The sequence below is a fragment of the Diceros bicornis genome, chromosome 25, assembly GCF_020826845.1.
Source record: "Diceros bicornis minor isolate mBicDic1 chromosome 25, mDicBic1.mat.cur, whole genome shotgun sequence".
Taxonomy (NCBI): domain Eukaryota; kingdom Metazoa; phylum Chordata; class Mammalia; order Perissodactyla; family Rhinocerotidae; genus Diceros; species Diceros bicornis.
This window is the reverse complement of record NC_080764.1, coordinates 19,664,507-19,692,238: the sequence shown is the minus strand read 5'-3', so window position 1 is coordinate 19,692,238 and position 27,732 is coordinate 19,664,507. Positions and strand designations below refer to the sequence as shown.

The following is a 27,732-nucleotide window of genomic DNA, read 5'->3' as shown; positions in this document are numbered from 1 at the left end:
ATCAGAAGCCCCGCGTTTGAATCCTGGTCCCAATCCTTTTCTGCTGTGTGCCCATGGGAGAATGATTTTACTTCTCTGTGCCTCATTTCCCCATCCACGAAAGGGAGAGACAACAGTACCCACTTCGCTGAACTGTTGGGAGCATCATACAAATTAATTAATACACATAAGGTAATTAGGACTGTGCTTGGCAATGGAAGACCTTCAAATGTTAGCTAGTAATAAAACAGAAATCTATATAGAATCTCCCACCTGCTTAAAGAAAACAAAACAAAAAATCTTTCGCGGCTCACCGTTCCTAAACTTCTCGACCTGGCACCCCCAAAACCTGATCCACCTGATCTGCGCTTGCAGGCTAAGCTCCGATCTTCCCTCCGTGTTCTGAGCCAGAGCCGGCGCAGCGCGGTCCAGCCTCGCTCCCTCCCGCACTCGCCGGCCTCCCGACGCCGCGGGGCCCCGGGCACGCACGTCTCCCCTCCGCGGAGGCAGACTGCCCTTTCTCCTCCCGCTCCGGCACCTCGAACCTCGACACGAGCTTTTCTCCCGCCGGCTTGTCATTGTTTAAAGGGTCTGACTCGCCCGCACATCCTAGATGCTCAGTGGAAGTGGCCATAAAGGAAAACGCTGTACCTTCTCCCGCAAATACAAAACGGAAGGCTCTGGGTGGGGAGGGGAGACTTGGCCGGTAGGAAATGTCCTTCCACCCTAAAACCGGGGGTGAGGGCGGGGCTCCCCCCAGGCCTCCAGCCTGGCCCCGGGCGCCCGGTCACGTGACGCCCCCGCCGGCGCACAGCTGGAGGCGGGTCCCCGCCCTCCCCCGGGAGCCGCGGCGCCCGAGCGCGCGCGGTGCATTGTGGGCAGAGGGGCGGGGGTTGGGAAGATGGCGGCTCCCAGCCTCCTCAACTGGAGGCGGGTTTCCTCCTTCACGGGGCCGGTCCCCCGCGCCCGGCACGGACACCGGGCCGTGGCCATCCGGGAGCTGATGATCATCTTTGGAGGGGGCAACGAGGGCATCGCGGACGAGCTGCATGTCTACAACACGGGTAGGCGCGGCGGCGGCTCTTCGGCCCCGCCTGTGGGAGCCGCGGAGGGGGAGGGGAGGCGAGACGGCGGCCGGGGCCCTGACAGCTGTCACCGCCGGGTCACTGCCTCCTCGGGCCGGCGGCGGGGAGCGCGGCTCGGCCGGGCAGCCCTGGTCCCGCGGTGTGGCGGCAGGCGGCTCCGTTCCCCGGAACCGGCCCTCGGGCAGGCGGTCCCGAACCCCCCCGCCGCAGCCCTGTTGGCAGACGGAGGCGAGAGAGACTGTTTCCACCCGCCTGGGCCTCTTCCCGAAGTCTCGCCCACTCCGGGGCTCCGAGGTCCCTCCCCTGTCAAAACAAAACCGACTCCCAACCCAAGCTCCTGCGGGCCTTTCCCGTCTTCGCCTCCCTTCCTTAGGAAGAAGAGAATCCAGGGCTGGGGGGGGGGGGTGAGGAGAAAAAACAACAGGCCTTCTAGTACTTTCATCCCCAATACGGCCCAGGATCTAGTAGGTGGCAGTGCAGATTTTTGCCCCATGGGTATAGCCCTCTTAACTGGCGGGGAAGTGGTGCTTGGTGGACGGGCGCCTGTCTCTGCATAGCTGGGTGTGTGCGCCCAAGCTCAGCCAGGCAGCGCTGGGACAGAGGACTGGCAGCTTGAGCACCGCTGCAAATCACAGGTACCCCTGGGCAGGGAGGCCCTGCCTTTGAGTACTTCCCTGGAATAGAAACGGGATTGGAATTTCATTTTTCCCACCTGTAAATAGGCTAGTTTTCGCGAGAAAGCTGTTTCCATGGTGTAAGGCTGATTGTTGAATTTTGAGTCTATGTCATGATCAATAACTTTTCTTTGACCAAACAACTTAATCACAGTGGTCATTTAAGGGTTAATAAAATAGTGGTGTAGGGGAAATTTATTTTGTCACCTTCTCCTCCTCCTGGCACCCCACTATTTAAAGTTAAGAAGTTATTTGACAATTGGGTAAAGTGTAAAAACCCTAGCTTTGGAATAAGTTCGATCTGGTTTGAATTTTGCTCTGCTGGTCACCCAGGATGAGTGCTAAAGTTACTAAACCATGTCAGATTTTCACTTGTAAAATGGAAATAATGATGCTTACCAAGCAGGGTTTTTATAGGAATTAAATGATATAGATCAAGGTTTTTCAACAGCACCACTATTGACATTTTGACCAGAGAATTCTTTGCTGTAGGGGGCTGCACTGCACATTGTAAGATGTTTGGCAGCATCCCTAGCCTCTACCCACTAGTTGCCAGTATCACGCCCCCCGCCCCTTACTCTAGTTATGACAACTAAGATTTTTTAATTTGCCCTTGGGGGGTGAAATCATCCCCAATTAAGAACCACTGATATAGATGATACGTGTAAAGTACATACTCGTGGTTTGTGGTAACTGTTTATTATAATTTTATTTTGGCAACTAGTTACAAATCAGTGGTTCCTACCAGCTGTTAGAGGAGACATCCCTCCAGGCTGCGCTGCCCATGGATTTGTCTGTGATGGTACCAGAATATTAGTATTTGGGGGAATGGTTGAATATGGAAGATACAGCAATGAGTTATATGAATTACAAGTAAGTCTATTTCAAATTTTTATCTCAGTTTGAAGCTTTACTAATGATATTGCTCATAATTCTTAGAAAGATTGCAAAGCATTTTATTAACATACTTAGTGTGAGCTTCACATTTTATAGTTTCAAAGAAAGTGTTTCCATTTCATTAAAAAACCAACGTTTCTATTGTAAGTCTTTTTTCAAGACCCACTGCAACATTTGTTACATTAGGATATCTGTTAGTATCAATTGTACATGTTGTATGTTTAGGCTTTTGTATCTTAGTGGTAGTTCTTCAGCTTTAGCCTGGAGGGCTTGTGAAAACACAAATTGCTGGGCCCTGCCCCTAGAGTTTCTTAATCAGTATTGTCTGTATTGTCTGTAGTGGGGCCTCACCGTTTGCATTCCTCCCGAGTTCCCCACCTGCTGCTGCTGGTTCCCAGACCGTACTTTGAAAACCTCTGCCTTAGTTATAGAAATTGTTACCCTCACACTAATAATCACTTTTTTTTTCCTGGCAATACATACAAAAGAGGGGTAACAGTTTTATATATCCTTTCTAAATTTGACTCTCTACTAAACCAGATTTAGAGTCCTCTGTGACAGCCCTAGTTGAATTTTCTTCCTGAACTATGCATATGTTCCCAGGTCTGTGATCACGAGGGCGTCTGGTAATTGGCAAATGTATGTGGATTATACCTATTTATAAGCAACTCATTTCAAAAATAGTTTTAGATAAAGAAAGCATTCATGGACAGAGAATGAGTTTTGGTGTTTGATTTGTTAAATGATCTTTATGCTTATTTAAAGGTTAAAATATATACCATTCATAGATATCTAATTTCAGAAAATAAGAATATATAAATTACATTAATTTTAAAGCTATACATAATATTTAATTTTTCATTTAGAAAATATTTTAGAACTGTTAGTGTTTATTATTATAAGCTTAGTTTGCCATTGTGGAAATCTGTGAATAAGGAAAACTAGACTGAATTTTTATTGGAACATTTATTTTAATTCTAGAAGTTATGTGCTTACTTGTCATCTGTCCCCAAAGTAGCTTATTGGAGCTTTCTGATTGGATTTGGATTAAAATGTATTGGTATGATGTTATACTACTGACAATATAAGAATGCTTTCCTAATTTTGTCTGAGTGTATTTATTCTCTTTTTTAGGCAAGTCGTTGGTTATGGAAAAAAGTGAAACCCCATCCCCCTTCTTCTGGTTTACCTCCTTGTCCTCGGCTTGGACATAGCTTCTCTTTATATGGTAACAAATGCTATTTGTTTGGTGGCCTGGCAAATGAAAGTGAAGATTCTAACAATAACGTTCCCAGGTATGCAGACTCTTTTTCAGACCAATGAACAAATTTGTGTGCATTTGTGTTTTCCTTAGTCCCTGGAGTGTGTGTGTGTGTGTGTGTGTGTATATATCTGTTTCCAAAACTATGCCTTTTCTAATCAGAAACCATCTTATTAAATTGATATTAATATAACTACTTGTAGGAACACATTTGTATATATTGAGCCATAGCATATTTTAGTTAAGTCATAAATGATAGTGAAAGTAACAATTGGTTATTTTTCAAGTTAAGTTTCTCTGGGAATTTAGTGACAATGGTTTGACTATAAAATGAAGGCCATCATTTTCATTTTTCATACAGGAAGCTGTTGGAGTGGTTCACACAAGCAAATACTTTTTGAACTAATCCCCTCCTCCTTTTTCCCAACAGAATTAATCACTGCCTCTTTTCACATAATGTTTTGATCACATTGTCATTATAGCACTCAGGATTTGGAGATTTAGAGTCCAAAAGGCTGTTTTCTCATTCACTGATTATCGTGTGTCCTTTAGTGGAAGTAATCTAAGCCTGTTTTCCTTCACTGTGAAATGGGAGTGATTAAATACCTACCTTACAGTGTCGTTGTGATGGCTAAGTAAGATCATTGGCATGATTTTCAAACCACTTTCAAATTGCCGACAGCATATAGTCTAGTAGTTGTTATTACCATTATAATGTGTCTTTTTACCTACATTCAATGGATCTTAGAGTCTTAGCTGTTTTTTTCCCCCAAACTTTTAAAAATAACATATACTAAAACATCATGGAAAATTTGGAAACTGGAGAAGAGAAAAAGGCAAAAAAAAATTATCCCATCACACTAATCCAGATACTTTTAGGGCATATCTTTTTTCATTTTTCCATTAACAGATTTTTTTTGATACAAACTTGTAAAAATTCAAGAAATTAGAAAGAATATAAAGTTCTTTCTCACAACATCACTGACCCCCAACGTAGGCAAACACATAGTTCAATTTGATATGCATCTTTTGGGGTCTTTTTCATGTAACACATTGTATTAGTCAGTTTTTGTTAGGTTATTGTATATAATGGACAAGCTTCTCAAGTTTATGCTGCTTGAGTGAGCAGTAGATACATGCGATGCTTTTTAAAGCCTCTGATGAAAGCTAGCACGTTCATTTCTGTTCACATTCCATTGGTCAAAGCAAGCTGTAAGGCCAGGCCCTGAGTCACTGGTCCAGGGATGGATGTTCTGCTTCCTGGGAGAGGATGGTTGGGAACGTTAATCCAGTCCTCCACACAAACATGTATTTTCTTTTATACAAGTGGGATTTTTCCTTTTTTGTTTTTTTGGTTTAGGGTGTTTACTTGTTTTTGTTGTTTTTTTTCCTTTAACAGTATATCTTGGAGGTCTTTTCATGGCAGTAGATATAGATTGACCTTAATTTTTTTTAAAGGGTGAAAAGTAGTCTGAATTATGCAAATTATTTAACCATTCCCCTACTAATAGACATTTAAATATTTCCTTTTTTTGTGTGTGAGGAAAATTAGTCTTGAGCTAACATCTGTTGCCAATCCTCCTCTTTTTGCTGAGGAACACCGGCCCTGGGCTAACATTTGTACCCATCTTCCTCTACTTTATGTGGAACACCACCACAGCATGGCTTGACAAGTGGTGTGTCGGTGCACGCCTGTGATCCGAACCCGGGGCCACGGCAGCGGAGCGCGTGCACTTAACTGCTACGCCACTGGGCTAGCCCAAGATATTTCCATTTTTTGCTATTATAGTCTTTGCACATGTATAAATATTTTTGTAGGATTGATGCTTTTAATTGGAATTGGGGAGGTCAAAGGTTATTTACATTTAAGTTTGCTGGGTACTCCTGAATCAAGCTCCACAGAACCATTATATACTCCTAATAACTGTGTACGAGAGTGCCTACACCCTGGGACATACTGAATTGTCTCACATTTCTTAGTTTTTGCCAAACTAATAGGTGAAATATATTTCATGGATTTTAATTTTTTTTAAAACCAGGAATGAGCTTGATTAACTGTGTTTATTGGACATTTGCAATTCCTTTTCCGAAATCGTTCATATCCTTGGTCTTTTTTCTTTTTAAAAAAATTAAAGTATAAATTATATGCCATAAAATTCATTCTTTTTTATGTACAATTCAATGATCTTTTGGTAAATTTACAGTATTATGTAACCACGACCACAATCCAGCTTTAGAACATTTCCATCACTCCAAAAAGAAACTTCTTATTCATTTGCAGTCAGTCCTGATTCCCATCCCAGTCCCCAGACAACATTAATCGACTTTTCATCTCCATGGATTAGCCTTTTCTGGACATTTCATGTAAATGTGATTTTCTGCATTTATCTTCTTTCACTTTGCGTAATGTTTTTGAGGTTCAACCATGTTCTTTTTTTTTTTTTTTTTTTAATTTTAAGGAGTTTATTTTATTTTATTTTTGTGTGTGCGTGTGAGGAAGACCAGCCCTGAGCTAACATCCATGCTAATCCTCCTCTTTTTTGCTGAGGAAGACTGGCTCTGGGCTAACATCCGTGCCCATTTTCCTCCACTTTATATGGGACGCCACCACAGCATGGCTTGACAAGTGGTGCGTCAGTGCGCAACCAGGATCCGAACCGGCGAACCCCAGGCTGCCGCAGCGGAGCACACTTAACTGCTTGCGCCACTGGGCTGGGCCCTCAAGCATGTTCTAGCATGTATCAAATGTTTCTTCCTTTTTATTGCCAAGTAGTACTCCATTGTATGAATATACCACATTTTGTTTATTCATTCATCAGTTGATGGACATTTGGATTGTTTCCAGTTTTCAGCTTTTATGAGTGATTTTGCTGTGAACATTTGCATACAAATTTTTGTATAGACATGTAGTTATTTCTCTTGATTAGATATCTAGCAGTAAAATTGCTGGGTCATATGATAAATTTATGTTTCGCTTCCTAAGAACTACTAAACTGTTTTCCAAAGTGTACCATTTTACATCCCCCTCAGCAATGTATGAGGGTTCTAATTTCTCCATATCCTTGCTAACACTTGTTATTGTCTGTCTTTTTGATTGTTGCCAACCAAGTGGGTATAAGGTGGTATCTCATTGTGGTTTTAATTTGCATTTCCCAAATGACCAATGATGTTGAGCATCTTTTCATGAGCTTTTTAGCCATTCATATTTCTTCTTTAGTGAAATTTCTATTCAAATCTTTGCCCATTTTTAAATTAAGTTGTTTGTATTATTATTGAATTGTAAGAGTTCTTAATATATTCTGGATACAAGTTTGTTTTTGTAAATATTAGAAGTGTGATTTGCAAATATTTTCTTCGAGGCTATAGCTTGTCTTTTCATTTTCTTTTCGTGTGTGTGTGAGAGAGGAAGATTAGCCCTGAGCTAACATCTGTTGCCAATCCTCCTCTTTTTGCTGAGGAAGATTGGCCCTGTGCTAACATCTGTGCCCATCTTCCTCTACTTTATATGTGGGACACCTGCCACAGGATGCCTTGAAGAATGGTGCATAGGTCCACACCCAGGATCCGAACCTGTGAACCCTGGGCCACTAAAGCAGAGTGTTTGAACTTAACCACTATACCACCAGGCCGGCCACATGTCTTTTCATTTTCTTAATGGTATCTTTTGAAGCACAGAGGTTTTCATTTTGATAAGTTCAATTTATCAAGTTTTCTTTTACAGATCATGCTTTTAGTGTTATGTTTAAGAACTCTTAGCTTATCTCAAGGTTATGAAGATTTGTTCCTCTATTTTCTTCTAAAAGTTTTATAGTTTTAGCTCTTACATTTATATCTGTGATTCATTTAGAGTGCATTTTTGTGCCTGGGGTAAAGTAAGTGTCTAAATTCATCTTTGTACATGTGGATATCCAGTTGTCTCAACAGCATTTGTTGAAAAAGACAGTCCTTTTCCCATTGTATCACCTTGGCATCTTTGTTGAAAATCAATTGACTATAAAAGTAAGGCTTTAATTCTGGGCTCTCAGTTCTGTTCCATTCATCTATATGTGTAGCCTTATCCCCGTACCACACTGTCTTGATTACTGTAGATTTGTAGTTAAGTTTTTAAATTGGAAGATGTAAGTTCTCAAATTTTATTATTCTTATTCAAGAGTGTTTTGGCTATTCTGGGTGCTTTGCATTTCTATGTAAATTTTAGGATCAGCTTACCAGTTTTATTTTTTTTTTTTTTATTTTTTTTTTTATAATTTTATTTATTTATTTTCCCCCCAAAGCCCCAGTAGATAGTTGTATGTCATAGTTGCACATCCTTCTAGTTGCTGTATGTGGGACGCGGCCTCAGCATGGCCAGAGAAGCGGTGCGTTGGTGCGTGCCCGGGATCCAAACCTGGGCCACCAGCAGCGGAGCACGCGCACTTAACCGCTAAGCCACGGGGCTGGTCCAGCTTACCAGTTTTAGCAAAAAGTTCTGCTGGGATTTTGATAGGGATTGTGTTGAATATATAGATCAATTTGTGGAGAATTGCTTTCTTATTAATATTGAGTCTTCCAATCCATGAACATGAAATGTCTTTCCATTTATTTAGGTCTTCTTTAATTTTTCTCAGCAATATTTTGAGGCTTTCAGTGTACAATCTTGCTCTTATTTTGTTAAATTTATTCCTAATTTTTTATTCTTTTCAATGATGTGAATAGATTTGGTTTCTTAATTTCATTTTTGGATTGTTCATTGCTAGTATATAGAAATACAGTTAGTTGATCTCTGTATATTGGTCTTGTATCCTGTGACCTAGCTGAATTCATTTATTATTTCTAATCATATTTTCATGGATTTCAGTTTTTCTTTTTATTGTTGATTCTTAGAGGTTCTTTATATATTTTGTTTCATATGTTCCAAATATTTTTTCCAAGTCTTCTGTTTGCCTTTTTTTTTTAAGGGTTTTCATTTTTATTTTATCAAGTTTGATGATATTTTCTTTTATGGCTTTCTGGTTAGGAAAACTCCTATCCCCAAAATTATAAAAATAATTTTTCTGTATTCTAGTACATTCACAGCTTTGTTTTTTATGTTTAAAACATTAATACATTTGGAATATATTTTTGTGACTAGTGTGAGGCTTTTTACTTTTTCTTCCTAGTGGATTTCCAATTCTCCCACCACCATTTATTAAATAAGCCATGTTTTTTTCCTGTTGATTTGAAGTCCTGTATCTGTCATACCTTAATCCTCATATCAATGGGTCTTTTTCTAGGCTCTTTAGACTGGGGGTTACAAACTACACCTGGTGGTCCAGATTTGGCCTGCTTCATGTTTTTGTTAATAAAGTTTTATTGAAACATAGCCATGCCCATTCATTTACATATTGTCTCTGGCTGCTTTTATATTAAAAGAGCAGAGCTGAGTAGGTGTGACAGACTTTATGGCCTGCAAAGCCTAAAATATTTACTATCTGGTACTTTACAGAAAAAATTTGTCAACTCTCATTCAGACTCTATTCTGTTTCATTAACATATTTACTCTTCTATCATTAATGGTGATGTTTGCTGTAGGTTTCTTGTATATGCTTTTGATTAGATTAAGAAAGTTTTCTTAAATGTCTAGTTTGCCAATTAGTTTTTTGCTCTCCTTTTCACCAAAAATGTGTGTTGAGGTAGTTCTGATTCATTTCAGGTATGGAAATGAGCTTACTGTTTCTTTCCTTTAATCCATTAATTTTGTGAAATATATTATTAGTTTCTGAAATATGAGCCACCTTTTTATTCTTGGTTAAACCCCACTTTATTGTGTTACAGTGTTCTTTTCATACTTTGCTGAATTCGCTTTGCTAATATTTGTTTATACTATCTATAGTCATTAGTGATTTTGCCTGTATTGTCTTTATTTGGGGAAGTAGGGTGCTATTCTAATCTGATTTGAGTGTCAAGATTATGTTATCCCTGGAAACATAATCGGGGCTATGTTCTGAGGTTATGGGCCACTCTCCATCTTTTATTATACTTAAATAATGTCATTTCTTGAATATTTAGTAGAAATTTCCCTAATTGTCTAGGATTATAGTTTAGGGGGGGATTTTTGACTGCCTTTTCTATATCTCTTATAGTTATTGATCTATTTAGATTTTCTACCTTTCCTTGAATCATTTTGATAATTTATGTTTCCCTTGAAAAATCACTCATTTTATCTAGATTTTTTAATTTATTGATAAAAATTATAAGGTAATTCTCTGGATATCTTTAAAATCTCTGTATCTGTAGTTATATCTCTTTTCTCATTTCTAAATGTATGTGTTATCTTCTCTTTTTTCTAATGGTTTGTTTCTGATGGTTTGTTATTTTATTGGTGTTTTTAAAGAACCAATTTTTAGTTTTATTAATGATCTGTTTTTCTTTTTCACTTATTCTCTTTGATTTTTTCATTTCTTTAAATTTTTTCCTTTTTTCTAACTTTTAAACTTCTACTAGTTTGAATGCTTTTTCTAACCTTTTTTTCTAACTTCTAATAATTTGACTACTTATTAGTTCATTTATTTTCAGTGTTGTTTCCTAATAAATGCTACACATTTTCCTCTGGTTACAGCTTTAGCCATGTTCAGTAGGTTTTGATATGTAGTGCTCTTATTGTCATTAATTTCTGTTTTCTCTTTAATCCAAAAGCAATTTGACATAATTTTTTAAAATTTCCAAATGGAAAGTTTTCTTGTTGTTGCTAATATCTAGTTTTATTATATTGTGGTCAAAAAAGTGTTCTGTGAGTTTTCTCCTTTTTGGAGATTTCTTTGTGGTCTATTTCACAGTCAATGTTTGTGATTATCCCAGAAGGGTTCATAAAGATTGTCACTCTTGACTGTTTGGGTACAAGATTCTTTATTAAATCAATGTTGTTCAAAGCTTTTTTATTTTGTGGTTCTAGGTCATATCTACTTCTGAATGACATGTTAAAAATCTCCCAGTGTGATTGTGAATTTGTGTTTTGTTCCTTGTATATCTAATTTTTCAACCTGTGTGTATTATTTTGTTGTAGACTTATCTTTTGTAAATAGGACTAACAACTAACCAATATGAACTGGTATAGCATACTGGCAGGGATCCATTCTGATCTTTTTATGTCTATGCCCTATCAATTGTTAAATAGTTTTAATATCATCCTTGCTATTAATAGCTTATAGCTGGATTCAGAGTTCTTTTATTTTGTTTCCCCTACACACCCCTTACCCCCAAGAGACTTTGTCTTATAATAGGGAAGTTTTTCCTGCCCTTGTATTTTATGGCTTCCATCTACTCTGCTTGTTGTTGCTCCCTCCACCTCCCTTTTCCTGCTTTGGCTAGATTTTTAAAAATTGTGATGAGGTTGAACATTTGTGTGTATATGTGTTTGTATATCCATGTCTGTGTGTGTATATGTACATATTTATGTAATTTTTATTTCCAGTCTCTGAACTGTCAGTTTATATCCTTTTATCTATGTCTATTGTGTGATTGGTCATTATCTTGATTTTGTAGGAGCTCTTTTACATGAAGAAAATTTGATCTTTTTCTGTGATGTGTACCAAATTTAAGTTTCTCTTTTTTCTTTTGATATTGTTTATAGTGTTGTTTTTTTCTAACCATCTTAATAATTGCTTTCTGTAGACTATGCTTTGCTTATTTTTCCTTTTTTTCTTTAACTTTTTCTTGATTTGTTGTTTTTCTTTGATTCTTCTTTCCTTTCCTTCTAATGATTTGAAAGTTACACATGCTAATTCTGTGCTTCACTTAGTTGCTCGGAAATTATCACACACATTTAAACTGAGAATGTCTTGTCATATTTGGGAATAGATTACTATACCTTTAGCATTCTTTTTCTTACCCCCTTTTTCCATATGTTCCATATATTCTTGAATCTTATTCCAGATAACAATAATGTGAAGAAATTAATTTTTTGGTCAGTTGTTCTTAGTGATTATTTAGACCTCACAACCACAGTTATCAACATCAATGTAAATATAATTATAAATTACTGGTTTCTTTGTACTGCCATTTCTCTTATTCAATGTATTCTTTCTTGGTTTTCTTTTTATTTTTCCTGGATGACATCTAGAATCATTTTTCCCAAAATAATTACACAGCTAAATTTGAAGTTTTATATGTCCTAAAATGTTTTAATTTTGCCCTCAAACTTGAGTAATAATTTGATAGGAAATAGATTCCTATTAAAGTCACTTTGCTGGAACCATTGAAAACATCCATGTCACAGATGAGAAGTTTAATGGCAGTTTCTAGAGTAGAAAAGTGGAATTGCTATGACATTATAGATTGAAAATTTAAGAAGACAAAGAAAGTTGCAAAGCAACCTTTGTAGTATACCTCATTTATACATATGTGGATATCCATAGAGGGATAAACACATAGTTTTGATAAATATGTGTTGAATGAATGAGATGGGGTTTCTGCTTTCCTAATGCCTTTCTGAACTATATGAATTTTTCACAGTAAGCATGTATTATCCTTATAAATAGAAACAAAAAGCAAATGAAAGGTATATATTATGTTAATGTTTTAATTTCTTTCATGATATCCTAGATATTTAAATGATTTCTATGAGTTAGAGCTACAACATGGTTCTGGTGTTGTGGGTTGGAGCATTCCAGTGACTAGAGGGACTGTGCCTTCTCCAAGAGAATCCCACACAGCTGTTATATATTGCAAAAAAGATTCTGGAAGTCCTAAAATGTATGTTTTTGGTGGAATGTGTGGTGCTCGCCTGGATGACCTATGGCAACTTGACTTAGGTAAGCTTAACTTGACTCAGGAATTGGTTATGATTGATAAAGGCAACTATAAAAATTACTTTGGGGGCTGGCCTGGTGGCGCAAGCGGTTAAGTGCACGTGCTCCACTGTGGCGGCCCGGGGTTTGCCGGTTCGGATCCTGGGCGCGCACAGACGCACTGCTTGGCAAGCCGTGCTATGGCGGCGTCCCATATAAAGTGGAGGAAGATGGGTACGGATGTTAGCCCAGGGCCAGTCTTCCTCAGCCAAAAAAGAGGAGGATTGGCAGATGTTAGCACAGGGCTGATCTCCTCACAAAAAAAAAAAAAAAATTACTTTGAAAATATTTTTGATTACAGTATTCATTTAGTTGCAGTTAGATTTATAACTAGCCCTTGTAGCCAGCCCCAGGGTCATCTGAGGTGTAATGTGAATGGTTGCTGGTCAATCAGGTTGAACAAATAAATGTTTGATTTATGACAGTAACTCTCCTGTACTCCCTATAAGTAGGGTCACCATATGTCCTGGCTTGCCTGGGATGGCCTTGGTTTGTGCTTATTGTTCTGTGTAATTATCAGTAGTACCCCCTTTTACTCGGTAAGGTGTCCCAGTTGGGGATGATCAAATTTATATGGTTACTCTATCTACAGGAAATGTCGCATTAGTAATGTTATTGCTGATCAGTGAAAAATCTTTCGGTAGCTCTTTTTAAAGGAATCCTAGGAATGAATGATTGGAGGGTAGGTGTGCCTCTCACTTTTGACTATCTTCTACGCAATGTGCTCTTACTTAAAATTCCTAATTTGGTCTTAATTCAAAATTGGTAGCACCCTAAGTACACCTCTCCTTTACAAGTATTAACATTTTAAAGTATAAATAGATTTCGGGGATTGGCAATTATGTCAGCTGGAAATGTTTAAGACAAAATTCAAGTAATGGTTTTGAAATATTTTTGCTTCGTTTTGGTTAAGTGTTTTTTTTTTTTTAATTCTGCAAGTTGAAGTAGTTGGCTCTTATTATATCAAGTTGCTAATATACTTATTTTTACTTTTAGAAACTATGTCATGGTCAAAACCAGAAACTAAAGGGACTGTGCCACTTCCACGAAGCCTTCACACAGCCAGTGTTATAGGAAATAAGTATGATTTTTTTTGTTGTTTTTTGTTTTTCCTTTTTTTTTTTTAACCAACTTAAGAAAGATACAAAGAAGAGTGATGCTACTGGTTTCTTGGAAATAGATTATTGAATTTAGTAATGTTCAATTGTGCTTACTGAAGCTAAAATAATATGCCTGCAGAAGCTAAAATACCTATGTGCCTTTTTCTTACCATGATGCCTCTTATGCTTCTTTACGTTCCTTACAGTGCCTTGCACAGAGTAGGTATTACGTAAGTTTGAGGCAGTGTTGTCAAACTGATCTGTTCTCCATCAGCAGGTTTGACACACCTAACTCACTTTCTTTTTACATACTTTTGGTAGTGCTTGATTTGTACTCAGGTATGTACTCAGTATGTACACTCAATGATTACACTTTGGGTAGAGTTATGATTAGAATACAGGCTCCGTAACCAGATTACCTGAATTCAAGTCTCAGCTTTGGTACTTGTCCTGTATGACCTTGGGCAAGGAAATTTAATCTGTCTGTACCTCAATTTCCTCAGTATACAACGTGGATAATAGTAAAAACTGCTTCACAAGGTTGTCATGGGGTTAAATGGACTCGTACATATCAAATGCTTCAATGTCTGGTACATAGAGAGCACTCCATAAAGGTTAGCTATTGCTATCATCAATAAGTTACCTTATTTGTGCAACACTGAGCCAGGATTAGGGGTATTGTTTAAATAGAATTTAATTATGTACTTGTGTAGGGACTATACCTTAAAAGCAATGTTTTAGGAAACAACTAGTTGTAATTTAGAACTTTATTAATTCTTTTTAAAAAATAGCCATAAACAAAATCTAGTAAGATAAATTTTTTTTCAAACAGCAGAACCCTTTTATAAAATGTGGTTTTTCGTTGGAACTCTAATATATAAAATGGATTAAAAATAGGGCTTTTCTGGTTGGCATGAGGTCACATGGACCCTAAACTCTACCTGATGAGCCTTTCTCCTTCAGCAGCCATTAGGCATGTCTCAAGAGCCCCTAGGACCCTGAGGAACATAGTTTAAAATTTTTTATTTGAGTGATATCAGTGACGAAAGTTATATGAAACTTAATCCTCTTTGGTTACTATATGTATGTAATTCTAAATTTGACTTTGGATGTCATGGATCATTTGAGTATCTTTCTGACTGAGGTACCCTTAGTATATTACATATAATATTGATTTTCAAATGTATTATAATTGATATATTCCCCACTTTAAGTAACTGGCCAACAAGAAATAATTTTGATTCTGTGTTGCTTCAGAAAATTATAAATTCTTGAAAGAAGTCCACTTTATTCATTACCTTATTCCTATTATCTATTCCTAATGATGATAAGTGAATGAATAGTCATGAAGCTTTGAGTCAACAAATAAGAAATTTAAGTGTATTCTTAGCATTTTAAATCTAAAAAATGAAAGCTTTAGGGAAAAAAACCAACTACTTTATGTTCTCTTTTTTTGTTGTTCAGGATGTACATTTTTGGTGGATGGGTTCCACATAAGGGGGAAAATATTGAGACTTCACCTCATGATTGTGAATGGAGATGTACCAGTTCATTTTCTTACCTAAATCTGGGTGAGTCTTTTAAGAGTTACTTATTGAAATAAAATTTAATAATAAAAGAATTTTTGTTATTTTGTTGTTGAAGAACAATAGATTAGTCATGGATATTTCATGTATTTTTAGATACAGCAGAGTGGACCACCCTAGTATCAGATTCTCAGGAAGATAAAAAAAATTCTAGACCAAGACCAAGAGCTGGACACTGTGCTGTTGCAATTGGCACTCGACTGTATTTTTGGAGTGGAAGAGATGGCTACAAGAAAGCACTGAATAGTCAAGTTTGCTGCAAGGATCTTTGGTATCTTGATACTGGTAGGTAAGAGTATTTAACAAATACAGTTTTTCCTTTAGGTAAATTACTCGAATAATGTCTGTCTTCTGAGACTTACTGTAAATGCCACTGCCTCTCTTTCCATAATTAAAAATGAATGGGAGAAATAATATATGTCAATACTTCCCACTCCAGGGGAATTTCTTAATTTCCCTCTCCTTGAGTGTAGAGTGGATTTAGTGACTCCTTTCCAAAGAACAGAGTATAGAAAGGGAAAATAGTAGCTTTACAGTGGAGAAACCTGGCAAACACCACCTTAATCAAGTAATCAAGCTTAATTTCACTAGAGATAAGTCATGTTGATATCATTTATCCCCACATCCCATATCATGTGATAAGAAGAAACTTCACCTCTGTGGTACTCTTCCCTAAAATCCATAACCCCACTCTATGAGAGTTCGGACAAACCCAAATTGAGGAACATTCTAGACATTCTACAGAATATGTGATCAGTGCTCTTCAAAAGTTTTGAAGTGATAAAAAACAAGGAAAGACTGAGAAATAGTCACGAATTGGAGGAGACTAAGGAGACACGATGACTCAATGCAAGGTGGTAGCCTGGATTGGATCCTGGAACAAAAAAGACATTAATTGGAAAACTGGTGAAGTGAAATCTGAGTGGTCTGTAGTTTGGTTATTTTTTTTTTTAATAATTTTATTTTATTTATTTTTCCCCCAAAGTCCCAGTAGATAGTTGTATGTTGTAGCTGCACATCCTTCTAGTTGCTGTATGTGGGACGCGGCCTCAGCATGGCCGGAGAGGCAGTGCATCGGTGCGCGCCCGGGATCTGAACCCGGGCCGCCAGCAGCGGAGCGCGCACACTTAACCACTAAGCCACGAGGCCAGCCCTGTAGTTTGGTTAATAGTATGCTCCAATGTTAATTTCTTAGTTTTAACAAATGTGTTAGGATTAATGGAAACTAAGTAAAGGTATATGGGAACTCTTTGCAATTTTTCTATAAATCTAAAATTATTCCAAAATAAAAAGATTTTTTAAAAAAGTGTTACAACACCAAAAAATTTTAAAATATGGAACTCATCTATATTTATGAATATTTATTGATTGACATCTGGGTACCAGGAATTGTTCCAAATGCTGAGAATAGAGCAGTGAACAAGACTGATAATGTCCCTACTGTCAAAGAACTTATAAGAGAGTGTGAGGGCAGGGGATGACAGACAATAATCAAACAAATTAGCAAAATAAGTCCAGTTTCTATAAGCATGTGAGGACAGTAAGACAGAACATTGAGAGAGTGATGGTGGGGGTGGCTACTTCAGAATGGGTAGTCAGAAAAGGATGAGATGGCATTTGGGATGGAATACAGATGTGAGAAGATGCTATCCATGTACAAAGCTGGGGGAAGAACACTGCAGGAAGAGTAAACAGCAAGTAGAAGGGCCCTGGGATGGGAATACTTGGCATGTTTGGGAATAGATTTGAGTGGAGTAAAAGAAGACAGTGTAGAAATGGAGGTTACAGAGGTGACCACAGGATAGATCACGTAGGGCCTCGAACATCATGGTAGAGTTAAATTGTTTTGAAAGTATAATGGTAAGTTATTTATGATTGAAGGAGAGAGGTCTCATGATCTGATGTACATTGTGGAATGGTCACTGCAGTTATGAAGAAAATAAATTGTAGGAGAGCAAAAGTGGACACAGGGAGACAAGTTAGGAGGCTTTTGCAATAGTCAGAGAAGTCTTAGACTATAGTGGTGACAATGAAGATGGGGAGAAATGGATAAATTCAGAATTCCTTTGGAGTCCTTGTTGACAGAACTGGCTGATGAATTAGGTGTGGCAGATGACAGAAAGAGAGGAATGGAGGATAAGGTTTTTAGCATGAATAATTTGGTGGTATTTCCATTTACTGAGATGGGGAAGACTGAGGAGAAAACAGGCTTGTGGAGAAAATTAAGAGTTCCATTTAGACCATGCTAAGTTGGAAGTAAGGAGATCAAGTAGGCAGTTGAGTGAATGAAGAAGCCTGGAGGCCAGTAGAGAAATCAGATCTGGAGATGTCATATGTGTTGTTATATGAGAAAAGCAGATTATAAAACATACCTGTGACTCCAGTTTTTTTTTTAAAGTGTATAAACAGAAAAATCTGGAAGGGTATACTGTGTATCAAAGTATTACCTAAAAGGAGAGATTATACATTTTCTTAAAAGTTTTTTTCCTTACCTATATTTTCTACGAAAGCATGCATTGCTTTTGTAATGTAAAAACAGTTTAATCTTAAGGTAATTGAAAAAACAATAAATGGAACAACTAAGAAACTAAATGCTTTCTATGGAAGAAGCACATACTAGCAAGCCGGAAAGAAATATAGAAAATTCAACTTACTGATTCATCTTTGAAATTGAGAATTATTAACTGAAGTCCAAGGATAAGCTTCAGTCTCTGAGATTGAAAGAAAAATCTGTATGTATAAATTTTTCTTGGTAGCAAATATGTTACTTAAAGCAGATTTGCTAAAGGATCTGTGACTTTTAAAAGGTTAAAAATCATTAGCTCTGGGGCTGGCCCAGTGGCCTAGTGGTTAAGTTTGGTGGATTCCTGGATGCGGACATATATCTCTTGTCGGCGGCCATGCTGTGGTGGCAACCCACATACAAAGTAGAGGAATATTGGCACAGATGTCAGCTCAGGCAGATCTTCCTTAAGCAAAAAGAGGAAGACTGGCAACAGATGTTAGCTCAGGGCAAACCTTCCTCAGCAAAAAAAAAAAAAAAAAGAAAAACCAAAACATTAGCTCTGAATGGTCAGTTTTTCCATAAACCTTTCCAAAAAAGGCTTTAGACATGAGTATCTATCTAAAAGTAATCATGACCACAATCATAAGGGCAAAATTTAGATTTTGCTTTTCCACCTGATAAGTTGGCATCAGTTTTTTGGGGGGTGTGGATAATGAGGGCTCTTTATCTTGCCTTTTTTCACTTTTATTAAACTTTCTACATTTGGTAACATTTAAAAGAATTATATAATTCTGTAAGGCTTTTTATGAAAAATAGCAGTCTTTTGCTCCCACCTTCCTCCCATTTTCCTTGCTTCACAAGTGTCTGCTTTCAACTCTGTTCTTTTGGTATTTACTTTCATATCTTCATATAACATGAATATATTGTTACTTTGATTTTTTTCAGCTTAGGCATAATATGCTCACTTTCTGCTATGAAAGTTAAGGATTTCTTTCTTCTTCCCACCATTCTTCGCCTCTTTCCTATGCACCTTTCCTACCCTCTATTTTCTCAATATAATTACACCATAATTTTGTTAGATGAATATTCAGTGTTTACATTATGACTATATAAACACTATTCACAGGTGAGCCATGTAGAATATTGTGTATACCTTCTTTGCACTATTTTTTATTTTCTATGGATTAATAATTGTCACTTTTATTTTATTTATTTATTTTTTTTAAAGATTTTATTTATTTATTTCCCCCCAAAGCCCCAGTAGATAATTGTATGTCATAGCTGCACATCCTTCTAGTTGCTGTATGTGGGACGTGGCCTCAGCATGGCCAGAGAAGCGTTGTGTCGGTGCACGCCGGGGATCCGAACCCCGGGCCGCCAGCAGCAGAGCGCGCACACTTAACCACTAAGCCACGGGGGGCCGGCCCTGTTTGTTTGTTTTAGATTTGTATGTATTTACTGCTAATTCAAGCCATACTCTCTACTATTTGTTTAAATCTTCTCTCATTATGGTTAGATGCATCAGATATTCTATCAGATTTCACCATCTTGAAGAAATTTCTCCTGCTCCAATCTGGGATGGTTGCCCTCCACAAATCAAGCACAGCTATCATCTTGGAGTCTCCCTTCATCATCTTCTGGGGATATCTTTTGCCTCTCACCTGTGCTGAATTCCCTGTTTCCTGGATCCCATATTTTTCCCTTTCTTAGTTTACTTCCTCGTTTTTTTATGGAACACATCCCAGGAAAAGGGTGCATAGGTGATAAATTTATTTTGAGATCTTGCATTGTTTGAAAATATGTTCTGTCTTCCTTCCCACTTAATTGGCAATTTGCATGGAAATAGAACTCTACGTTGGAAGTCATTACCCTTCAGAATTGTGAAAGCATTGTTATGTTGTATTCAAGCTTACAGTGTTTTTGTTGACAAATCCAAACCACTTCTGATTTTTAGTCCTTTTAAGTGTAACTTTCCCCCTCATCCCTGGTAGCTTTTAGGAGTTTTTCTTTGTCCCCACTGTTCTTAAATTTCATGATGATGTGCCTTGTTGTGCATCTATTTTTAATCCATTGTGTTGTGTACTCACTGGGCCCTTTCAGTCTGGAAACTCATGTTCTTCAGTTCTGGGAGTTTTCTTGATTTATTGCATTGATTTGCACCATTACATTTTCTCTATTCTCTCTTCATGTAACTTTTATTGTGTGGGTGATGTACCTCCTGGACCTGTCTTCTTGTCTGCTTTTGTTCAGATATGGGTTGCCTTAGTTTGAGAAACAAATAAACTGGATTGTGAGTGGGATCGTGAAGGAATTTACATGAATAGTTGAAGGAACTAGGCTTAATTATCTTCTAAAAGAGGGTCATCAAATTTTTTTTGTAAAGGCCCAGATAGTAAATATTTTAGACTTTGTGTGCCATATGGTCTCTGTTATAACTGCTCGACTCTGCTGTTGTAGCATGAACCAGTTATAGAGAATATATGAACAAATGAGCGTAGCTGTGCTTCATTAAAACTATTTACAAAAACAGGCACAGACTGGATCTGGCTCATGAGCCATAGTTTGCTGACCCCTACTCTAAAAGATACAAAGAGATAGCTGTTAGACTTGTTCTATAAGGATTAAATAATAGCTTATAGATTTTAACCACTAGAAGAATAAATTTTCTTGTGTAACTGTTCAAAGATGGAATGTACTGTCTTGGGAATTGTGAATTCTCTGATTTGGTAGGTAAACAAAAAGAGGACAAGGATATTGTGGAAATAATCTCAGGTCCTTTTTCCCAGTTCTAAGAGTCTGTGATCGTTATTTGTTTTAGAAATGTTGGTAATATTTTATACCCAAGTAATTACCTGTTTTGGGAAGTGCAGGTTTTGATAAGAGGGTGTTAGCTTCAGAGAAGTTATGTTTTTCCAAAATATCATGTCCAAATCATCTTTGCTAACATTAGCAGTATTTCAGACATGTATGCTGTTGGCCAAAAATTGGCTCATAAATATATAAAAACTTATAAAGAAGGTAAAATAATGCAGCTGTAACTATATAATACCTGGTTCCGCCCCCCCACTTCTAGGATTAAACATTTTTTCTGAATTTGATGACTCAGGTAGCTTGGAATTAGATTGTAGATTTATTTGTATAAGGAATTAAATAAATAAATAGAATCAGAAACCCAAACTATTTTCATTTGACCTACTGTAGTATGTTTATCAGAGTAAATTTTCTCCCTCTTGGTAAACAGATGAAATACTCATTGCTGACGTTTTCAGAGCTTCAGTCCACGCAAACTATATAGGCAAACTGTTGATGCATTTGAAATTTAAATGTGTAATATCAATATTTTTCTTTAGAGAAACCACCAGCACCATCACAAGTACAACTGATCAAAGCCACTACCAACTCTTTTCATGTCAAATGGGATGAAGTGCCTACAGTTGAGGGCTATCTTTTGCAGTTGAATACAGACTTGCCATACCAAGCTGCATCATCAGATTCTTCAGCAGCACCAAATATGCAAGGTAATGTAATTTTCATGCTTAAAGCATGTATACTCCTGTGCTTTTAAAAAAAGCTACTGCAGAAAAACCTGTGATTAGACCTGGTTTAAGAAATTTTATGTTTCTTGCCTGGTAAATCAAATATGTTGTGTTTCAACTCTGAAACTTGACTGTCTTACTGTTATGATGCAGTAGAACACAAAGACATGTAGGGTAGAATGCTTTTTCTGCAGTTCATTTTGATGTACTTTCTTAATTTGACATGCTACTTGACTTTAGGAGATGGTTTTAATTAGCTTTCAAAAATATTTCAGATTTTTTCAAAAGTATTTTTAACTAACAGGCACTTGGAAAGTAAAAGCAAAGTTAATCTTATATGTTTTTCCAGAAAGGATTTCAGTAAACTATTAAGAAAACAGGTAAAATTTGATAAAGATACTACTTTTTTAACCTTTAATGTGTAACTTCTAAAAATATTTTATTGTAATATATTTTATTGAAGCTAATTTAGAGCATATTGGTCTGAACCTTCTTATTCCTACAGGAGTCAGGATGGACCCTCACAGACAAGGCAGTAATAGCATCGTTCCTAACAGTGTAAGTTAAAAAAATTTATAATGGTAAATGAATGTTTGTGGTTATGGTCCCAATTTTTATTAATATTTTTAACATATTACCCTAGGACAGGGTTTCTCAATCCTGGCTGCACATCAGAATCACCTCTGAGATTAAAAAACAAACACAGTCCCAAGCCTTTCCTCAGATCTGGTGAATCAGAATCTTTAGGATGACACCCAGGTAGCTCTGTTTTTAAAGAAAGCTCCATAGATCATTGTGACAGTAGCCTGAGTTAAGAACTTCTAGCCCCAAGAGATTGAAGGCTAGCCTCATTACACATAGCACCAGAGGCTAATCAATTCTAATCTATACTTACAGTATCTTGAAATCTGTATTTTGACATTTCTAAGTATCATACACACATTCGTTTTATTTTTTTTTTATTTTTTTTAAAGATTTTATTTATTTATTTTTTCCCCCCAAAGCCCCAGCAGATTGTTGTATGTCATAACTGCACATCCTTCTAGTTGCTGCATGTGGGACGCTGCCTCAGCATGGCCGGAGAAGCGGTGCGTCAGTGCGCGCCCGGGATCTGAACCCGGGCTGCCAGCAGCGGAGCGCGTGCACTTAACTGCTAAGCCACGGGGCCGGCCCCCGACACATTCGTTTTAAATTTCTAAAGATGTGCTCCAAAAATGTATATGAAATATATTTCTTTACTATATATTTTGTTTACCAAAGAATATGAGTTGCTAGGTTGACCACCTTTGTTTGTGAGGCTATTTCTTTATGAAATACTTCACAGTAGGTATTTGTGGAGACTAATGAATAAGTTACTAGGATTTAAGCTGTTTTTATCTGGCAAACTGCTATCTACATCCACAGTAGACTCTTTTCAAGGGAAATGATGTAGGTAGGTATAGGCTCACAGGTTCTGAACATGGTTGAGGATCAGTAAGGGGCACAAAAGGCTATAGTATGTCAGGAAGGGTATGTAACAAGTAAAGCCCATACAGTTATTTCTGAATAGCCATACGTATACACACACACACACATATGTTATATGTTGATTATATATATTTTATGTATATATCTTACAAATTTAGATGGTACTACAAGGTTTATAATGAAGAACAATAGTTTCATACTCTGTCCCTCTCTGCTCTTGATTCCACCTTTCCAGAAACAACTACTTTCAACTATTTTAGCTTTCTTCTGGTATCTACCTTTGTGCTTTTAAATAAAATCCTTATGCTGCCACGTCATGACTTTCTAGTTTTAGATCAGTTGTTTTCAATAATGGAGAATGAAGATTTGATGATCTCTTAAAATATTGCCATTTCCTTCCTTTCCCCTTCCCACATCCTTTAAATATTTTTAGTTGAATTCTTATTTCATGTTTACGTTATGACGATAACATGTAGTATGCTATGAGCATTGTTCCTTTTTCATGTAACTTTTTGTTTTTCCTGGGATTGTTAACTGCCTCACTTTTTCATTTGCTTACTCTTTTTCTTGTCTGTCATTAATTCCTACTCAAATTCTCCAACAAAATTATAAAACTTCTCTCAAAATATTCAAACGTATAAGGTAGTTTCTCTCCCCCCCTGCTCCACCTTGAAACCATCCCTCCTGAGCCCTCTGTCTTGAGCTCTAGTCTGTACTAGTTCTTCTCTAGGCCTGCTACACAGCTGTCATCTTAGAACTTTCATTTGTTTCATATTGGGATTTTCTTTTATCTTTTTCCTGTGTTAGAACCCGTGTTTCTTGATCTCATTTCTTTCTCTTTTTTGGTGTTTTCTCTTATTTTGTTGTAACACTCCCTCTAGTAGTTTCCTGAGAAAGGGTTTATGAAAGGTAAAATTTTCAAGATCTTGCTTATCTGAAAATGCCTTTTGTCTATTCACATTTGATTGGTAATTTGGCTAGGTTATAGAATTCCATACCGGAAACTCTTTCCTCAGAAATTTAAGCGCATTTTCCTACTGTCTTTTAGCATTCAGTGTTGCTGTTGAGAAGTCTGATGCCACTTGGATTCCTGATCATTTGTATGTGACCTAATTTTTTTCTTTTTGTTCCCAGTATTCTGAAATTTCAACAATGATGTCCCTTGGAGTGTATGTCTTCATTCATTGTGCTCTGCACTCAATGGATCCCATCATTCTGGAAATTCATAGCTTTCATTACTGATTATTTCTTCCCTCCATTTTCTCTCTCTCATTTTGTTTAACTTCTGTTAATTGAATGATGGTCCTCTTGAACTAATCCTCTGATTTTACTTTTTATTTCCTATTTTCTGTCTTTCTGTCCATTCTGCTTTCTGAAAATTTTTATTTATATTATAAATCTTCTATCCAATTTTTAAATATATTCAACCACATATTTAACTTCTAAAAGCCTTATATTATTCTTTATTTCTTTTATAGCATCTTATTCTTGTTTCATAAATATAATATCTTTCCTTATCTCTTTAAGAATTATGCTTTTTTTTTTTAAATTTGAAGTTATATTCTGCTCTCAGCAATATTTCTTTTTTTCAAGTTCCTTTTTTTAAAATTTGTTTTGGTCTTGGACTTTCATGTTACAGGCTGTCATCAAATGTCTGGTAATGCTTGACTGTCCTTTCATGTTTAAAGTGAGGCATTAAAATGGAGCTTGGAAGATGTCTTGGTCCATTCAGGCTGCTATAACAAAATACCATAGACTGAGTGGCTTTTAAACAACAGAAATTTATTTCTCACACTTCTGGAGGCTGGAAGTCTGAGATCAGGGCGCCTGCATGGTCAAGTTCTAGTAAGGACCCTCTTCCAGGTTGCAGACTGCTGACTTCTCATTGTATCCTCACGTGGTGAAAGGGGCAAGGGAGCTTTCTTGGGCCATTTTTTATAAGGGCACTAATTACCACCCGAAAGCCCTACCTCCTAATACCATCACCTTGAGGGTTAAGTTTCAACATATGAATTTGTGGGGGGGACAGATATTCAGACTATAGCAGAAGGTCTATGCATATGGGCATGGCTTATTGATTAGTAGACCTTAAGGAGGATAATTGGGTGGGGACTCATAAATATCAGTATCTGTGGGTCTTTTCTCTTGGACCAGTGAGTTTCCCCTGAGAATTCTCCAGCCTCTTGCCTAAGGGTTATAAGCCTGGCTGTTAGTATTCTGGGAGCTTAGTGAGGGAATGGGCCGGTGGGTGGTGTCTCTCTGTTCAGCATGCAGACTTTCACTTAATCCCCATTTTCAGAATGGGTGCGTCTCCTCCGCCCTCACCTGAAGAACACTGTACCATAGTCCAGAGCCTCGCATTTCAACCTTTCTGCCTATTTCCCATTTTCAGTTAGAATGGGGGAGAGGAATTTGTCTGGCTTGGAGTACTGGAAGAGGAGAGCCGGGGCTACAACCACTTTTTATGCAGTCTTCCGTCTGATGGGCGTTTACTTGCACTCTGCACCTCTGGCTCCAAAGAACCTGATGTCTCCAATTCCCAAGCCTTTCTGGACTCTGGCACAAATGGTTTGCCTCTTAGTGACTTTCTACCTACAGGCTTTCAGTTTTCAGCTTTTTCTGCTTTATATCTTCTTACCTGCCATTGTCTCTTCTCATTTTCCTTTTCCTTATAAGTATAGACCTTTATACTTTTTTTTCTTCCTTTATGATCATTTGAGTTGGGTTTTTGGAGCAGTCTTCTGCAACATGTGTCTAATCTGCTACGTTTAGCCAAAAATCTCAGGGTTTATTTATTCTTGTTTCATACAATTCTAGTGTAATATCTAGGATATTATATCAGATATCTAGGATATCTGATACTGGTCTTTTTAAGCAAAGAGCACATTAGAGACACTATAACATGGAGACTTCGGAGTGAAGTAAACCTAGGTTCAAATTGTAGCTCTGCTACTTACTGTCTGCCTAACTGTGGGTGTATTATTTAAGATCTCTGAGTCTCATTTTTTTCATCTGTAAGCTAGGGGTCGTATTACCCAATTTATAGAATCCTTCTGAAGATTAAATGAGATACAGACTTATAAATATGTAGCATAGTGCCTGTCACGTAGTATCATGCTCCCTAATGGTTGCAGCTGTCCTTTTCATCATTTATTAACAGTAGCACTATCACCATCAATCAGAAGAGAAGTACAAGGCATGTTATGGACAAGTATCCTTAGAACTGTGAGAAATTATAATTGACAGTATAGTTGTAATTGACAATAAAGATGGAGACAGAAAGGTAACAAAAAACAGGTACCTAAAAAGGGGCAGCAATATTGGGGTATTTGAATGAAGTCAAATCACTTTTGTGGTTCAGTAGACCTATAGGTATTGCTATATAATAACTGAACTGAATAACTGAGTGTGAACATTGATGACTTGAATTATCAAAAAATTTAAATGTGTGTTTAAGAAGACAAAGTGTGTTTATATTGTAGTGTGTTTAAGAAGACAAAGAAAAATGTATTTAGGAAGATTCCTATCTAAAATGTTTAATGGTAAAGAATACTGGTATGTATTTGTATTAAATCTTGATATCTATATGGAAAATTTAGTCATACAGAATAATTCATTTGCTTGAAGGTTTCATATAACTGAGATTTTACTTTTAGGAGTCATCAGATCTTTAGTATACATGTCTGACCTTGTTAAGAAAATTTGACCAGAATGTTAAACTCAGTAGCTTTGGTGTTATCTCCTATGCTACATACATATTTACTTGAATGCTAACTACCACTTGTAAAAATGTAGGGGTTTTTTTTTGCCTCAAAATATACCCTCCCTTTCCCCTTCAGAACTGGTCTTTTGAGAAGGGCGATTAAGTGAAAAGAAATTGTTTTTTTAAACTGTTGTAAAGTTTAAAGAATAATCCTATACAAATTGAGTATAATTTAAACTGTTTTATATTTTGATAAACTTATTTTCAAAAGCATTTAAATTGTAAATTATTTTGCATTTTAAGTTGTAAGTTATTTTTTATATGTATTTCTATTTGAATGTTGCTTGCTACAGTAAACTGTTTTATTTCTTATAGATCAATGATACAATGAACAGTGGAAAAACTGAACATACAGCTGTGAAAGGAACTTCAGTGAAAAACAAACCAGATTTCAAAGCATCAGCTGATTCTAATACCATTTTACATTCGTCTTTGGCAACTAATGCTTCTAATCATAATAGTTGTGTGGTGGATATGCTAAGGAAAACTGAAGGTATAAAGATGACGTTTTAAATAAAGCTCAAGTGTTTTATAATAATGGTGGGGAATTTTAGAGTCTTTGAAAAAGTAATTGTTCTATGATTTTGATCCATTTTCAAAATAATAATATACCTACCATATTGACCCTAGGTAGAGGGATGTCAAGACACCAAGCAAGCACCAGTCAATAGTAAAGATTAGTTATGACCTATGGAATTTAAATGAGTCAAGCTCTTGTATGACATTTGAGGTTAGCCAGTGTGTCAGTGTCACTATCTCATTACTCTGTTTTCCTAGCACTTATAACTATCTGAAACTACTTATTTTGTGCAGGGGTTTTCTCTGTCTTGTTTACCTCTATGTCCCCAGCACCCAGATCCATGCCTGGTAAATAGTCGTTGCTTGGTAAATGTTTAGCAAGTGATTGGATTATCCTCAGAAAGATAGTTTATTTATGAGAGCTGTTGATTAGTCCATTGCATTCATGGGATAGCTTGTAATTTGGTGATCCTTTTATTTCAAATAAGTTCATTTGACTATTCTGATGTCATTTGAGGTATGTTAAGCATTGCCTCTGATTTCAATATCTAAATT

At 37.0% G+C, this 27,732-nt stretch overlaps 1 protein-coding gene across 1 annotated transcript in view; it reads left to right on the top strand.

The window, feature by feature from the left end:
• The first annotated feature begins 871 nt into the window (after positions 1 to 871).
• HCFC2 (host cell factor C2) overlaps positions 872 to 27,732 on the top strand; it is a 41,884-nt gene continuing 15,023 nt past the window's right edge. Inside the window, exons 1-10 of the mRNA XM_058568539.1 lie at positions 872 to 1,043; positions 2,463 to 2,611; positions 3,770 to 3,930; positions 12,456 to 12,664; positions 13,697 to 13,781; positions 15,265 to 15,371; positions 15,483 to 15,671; positions 21,243 to 21,410; positions 21,934 to 21,986; positions 26,974 to 27,151. Coding sequence (XP_058424522.1) covers positions 881 to 1,043; positions 2,463 to 2,611; positions 3,770 to 3,930; positions 12,456 to 12,664; positions 13,697 to 13,781; positions 15,265 to 15,371; positions 15,483 to 15,671; positions 21,243 to 21,410; positions 21,934 to 21,986; positions 26,974 to 27,151 — 1,462 coding nt within the window. The 5' untranslated portion in view covers positions 872 to 880. The remainder of the gene's footprint in view (positions 1,044 to 2,462; positions 2,612 to 3,769; positions 3,931 to 12,455; positions 12,665 to 13,696; positions 13,782 to 15,264; positions 15,372 to 15,482; positions 15,672 to 21,242; positions 21,411 to 21,933; positions 21,987 to 26,973; positions 27,152 to 27,732) is intronic.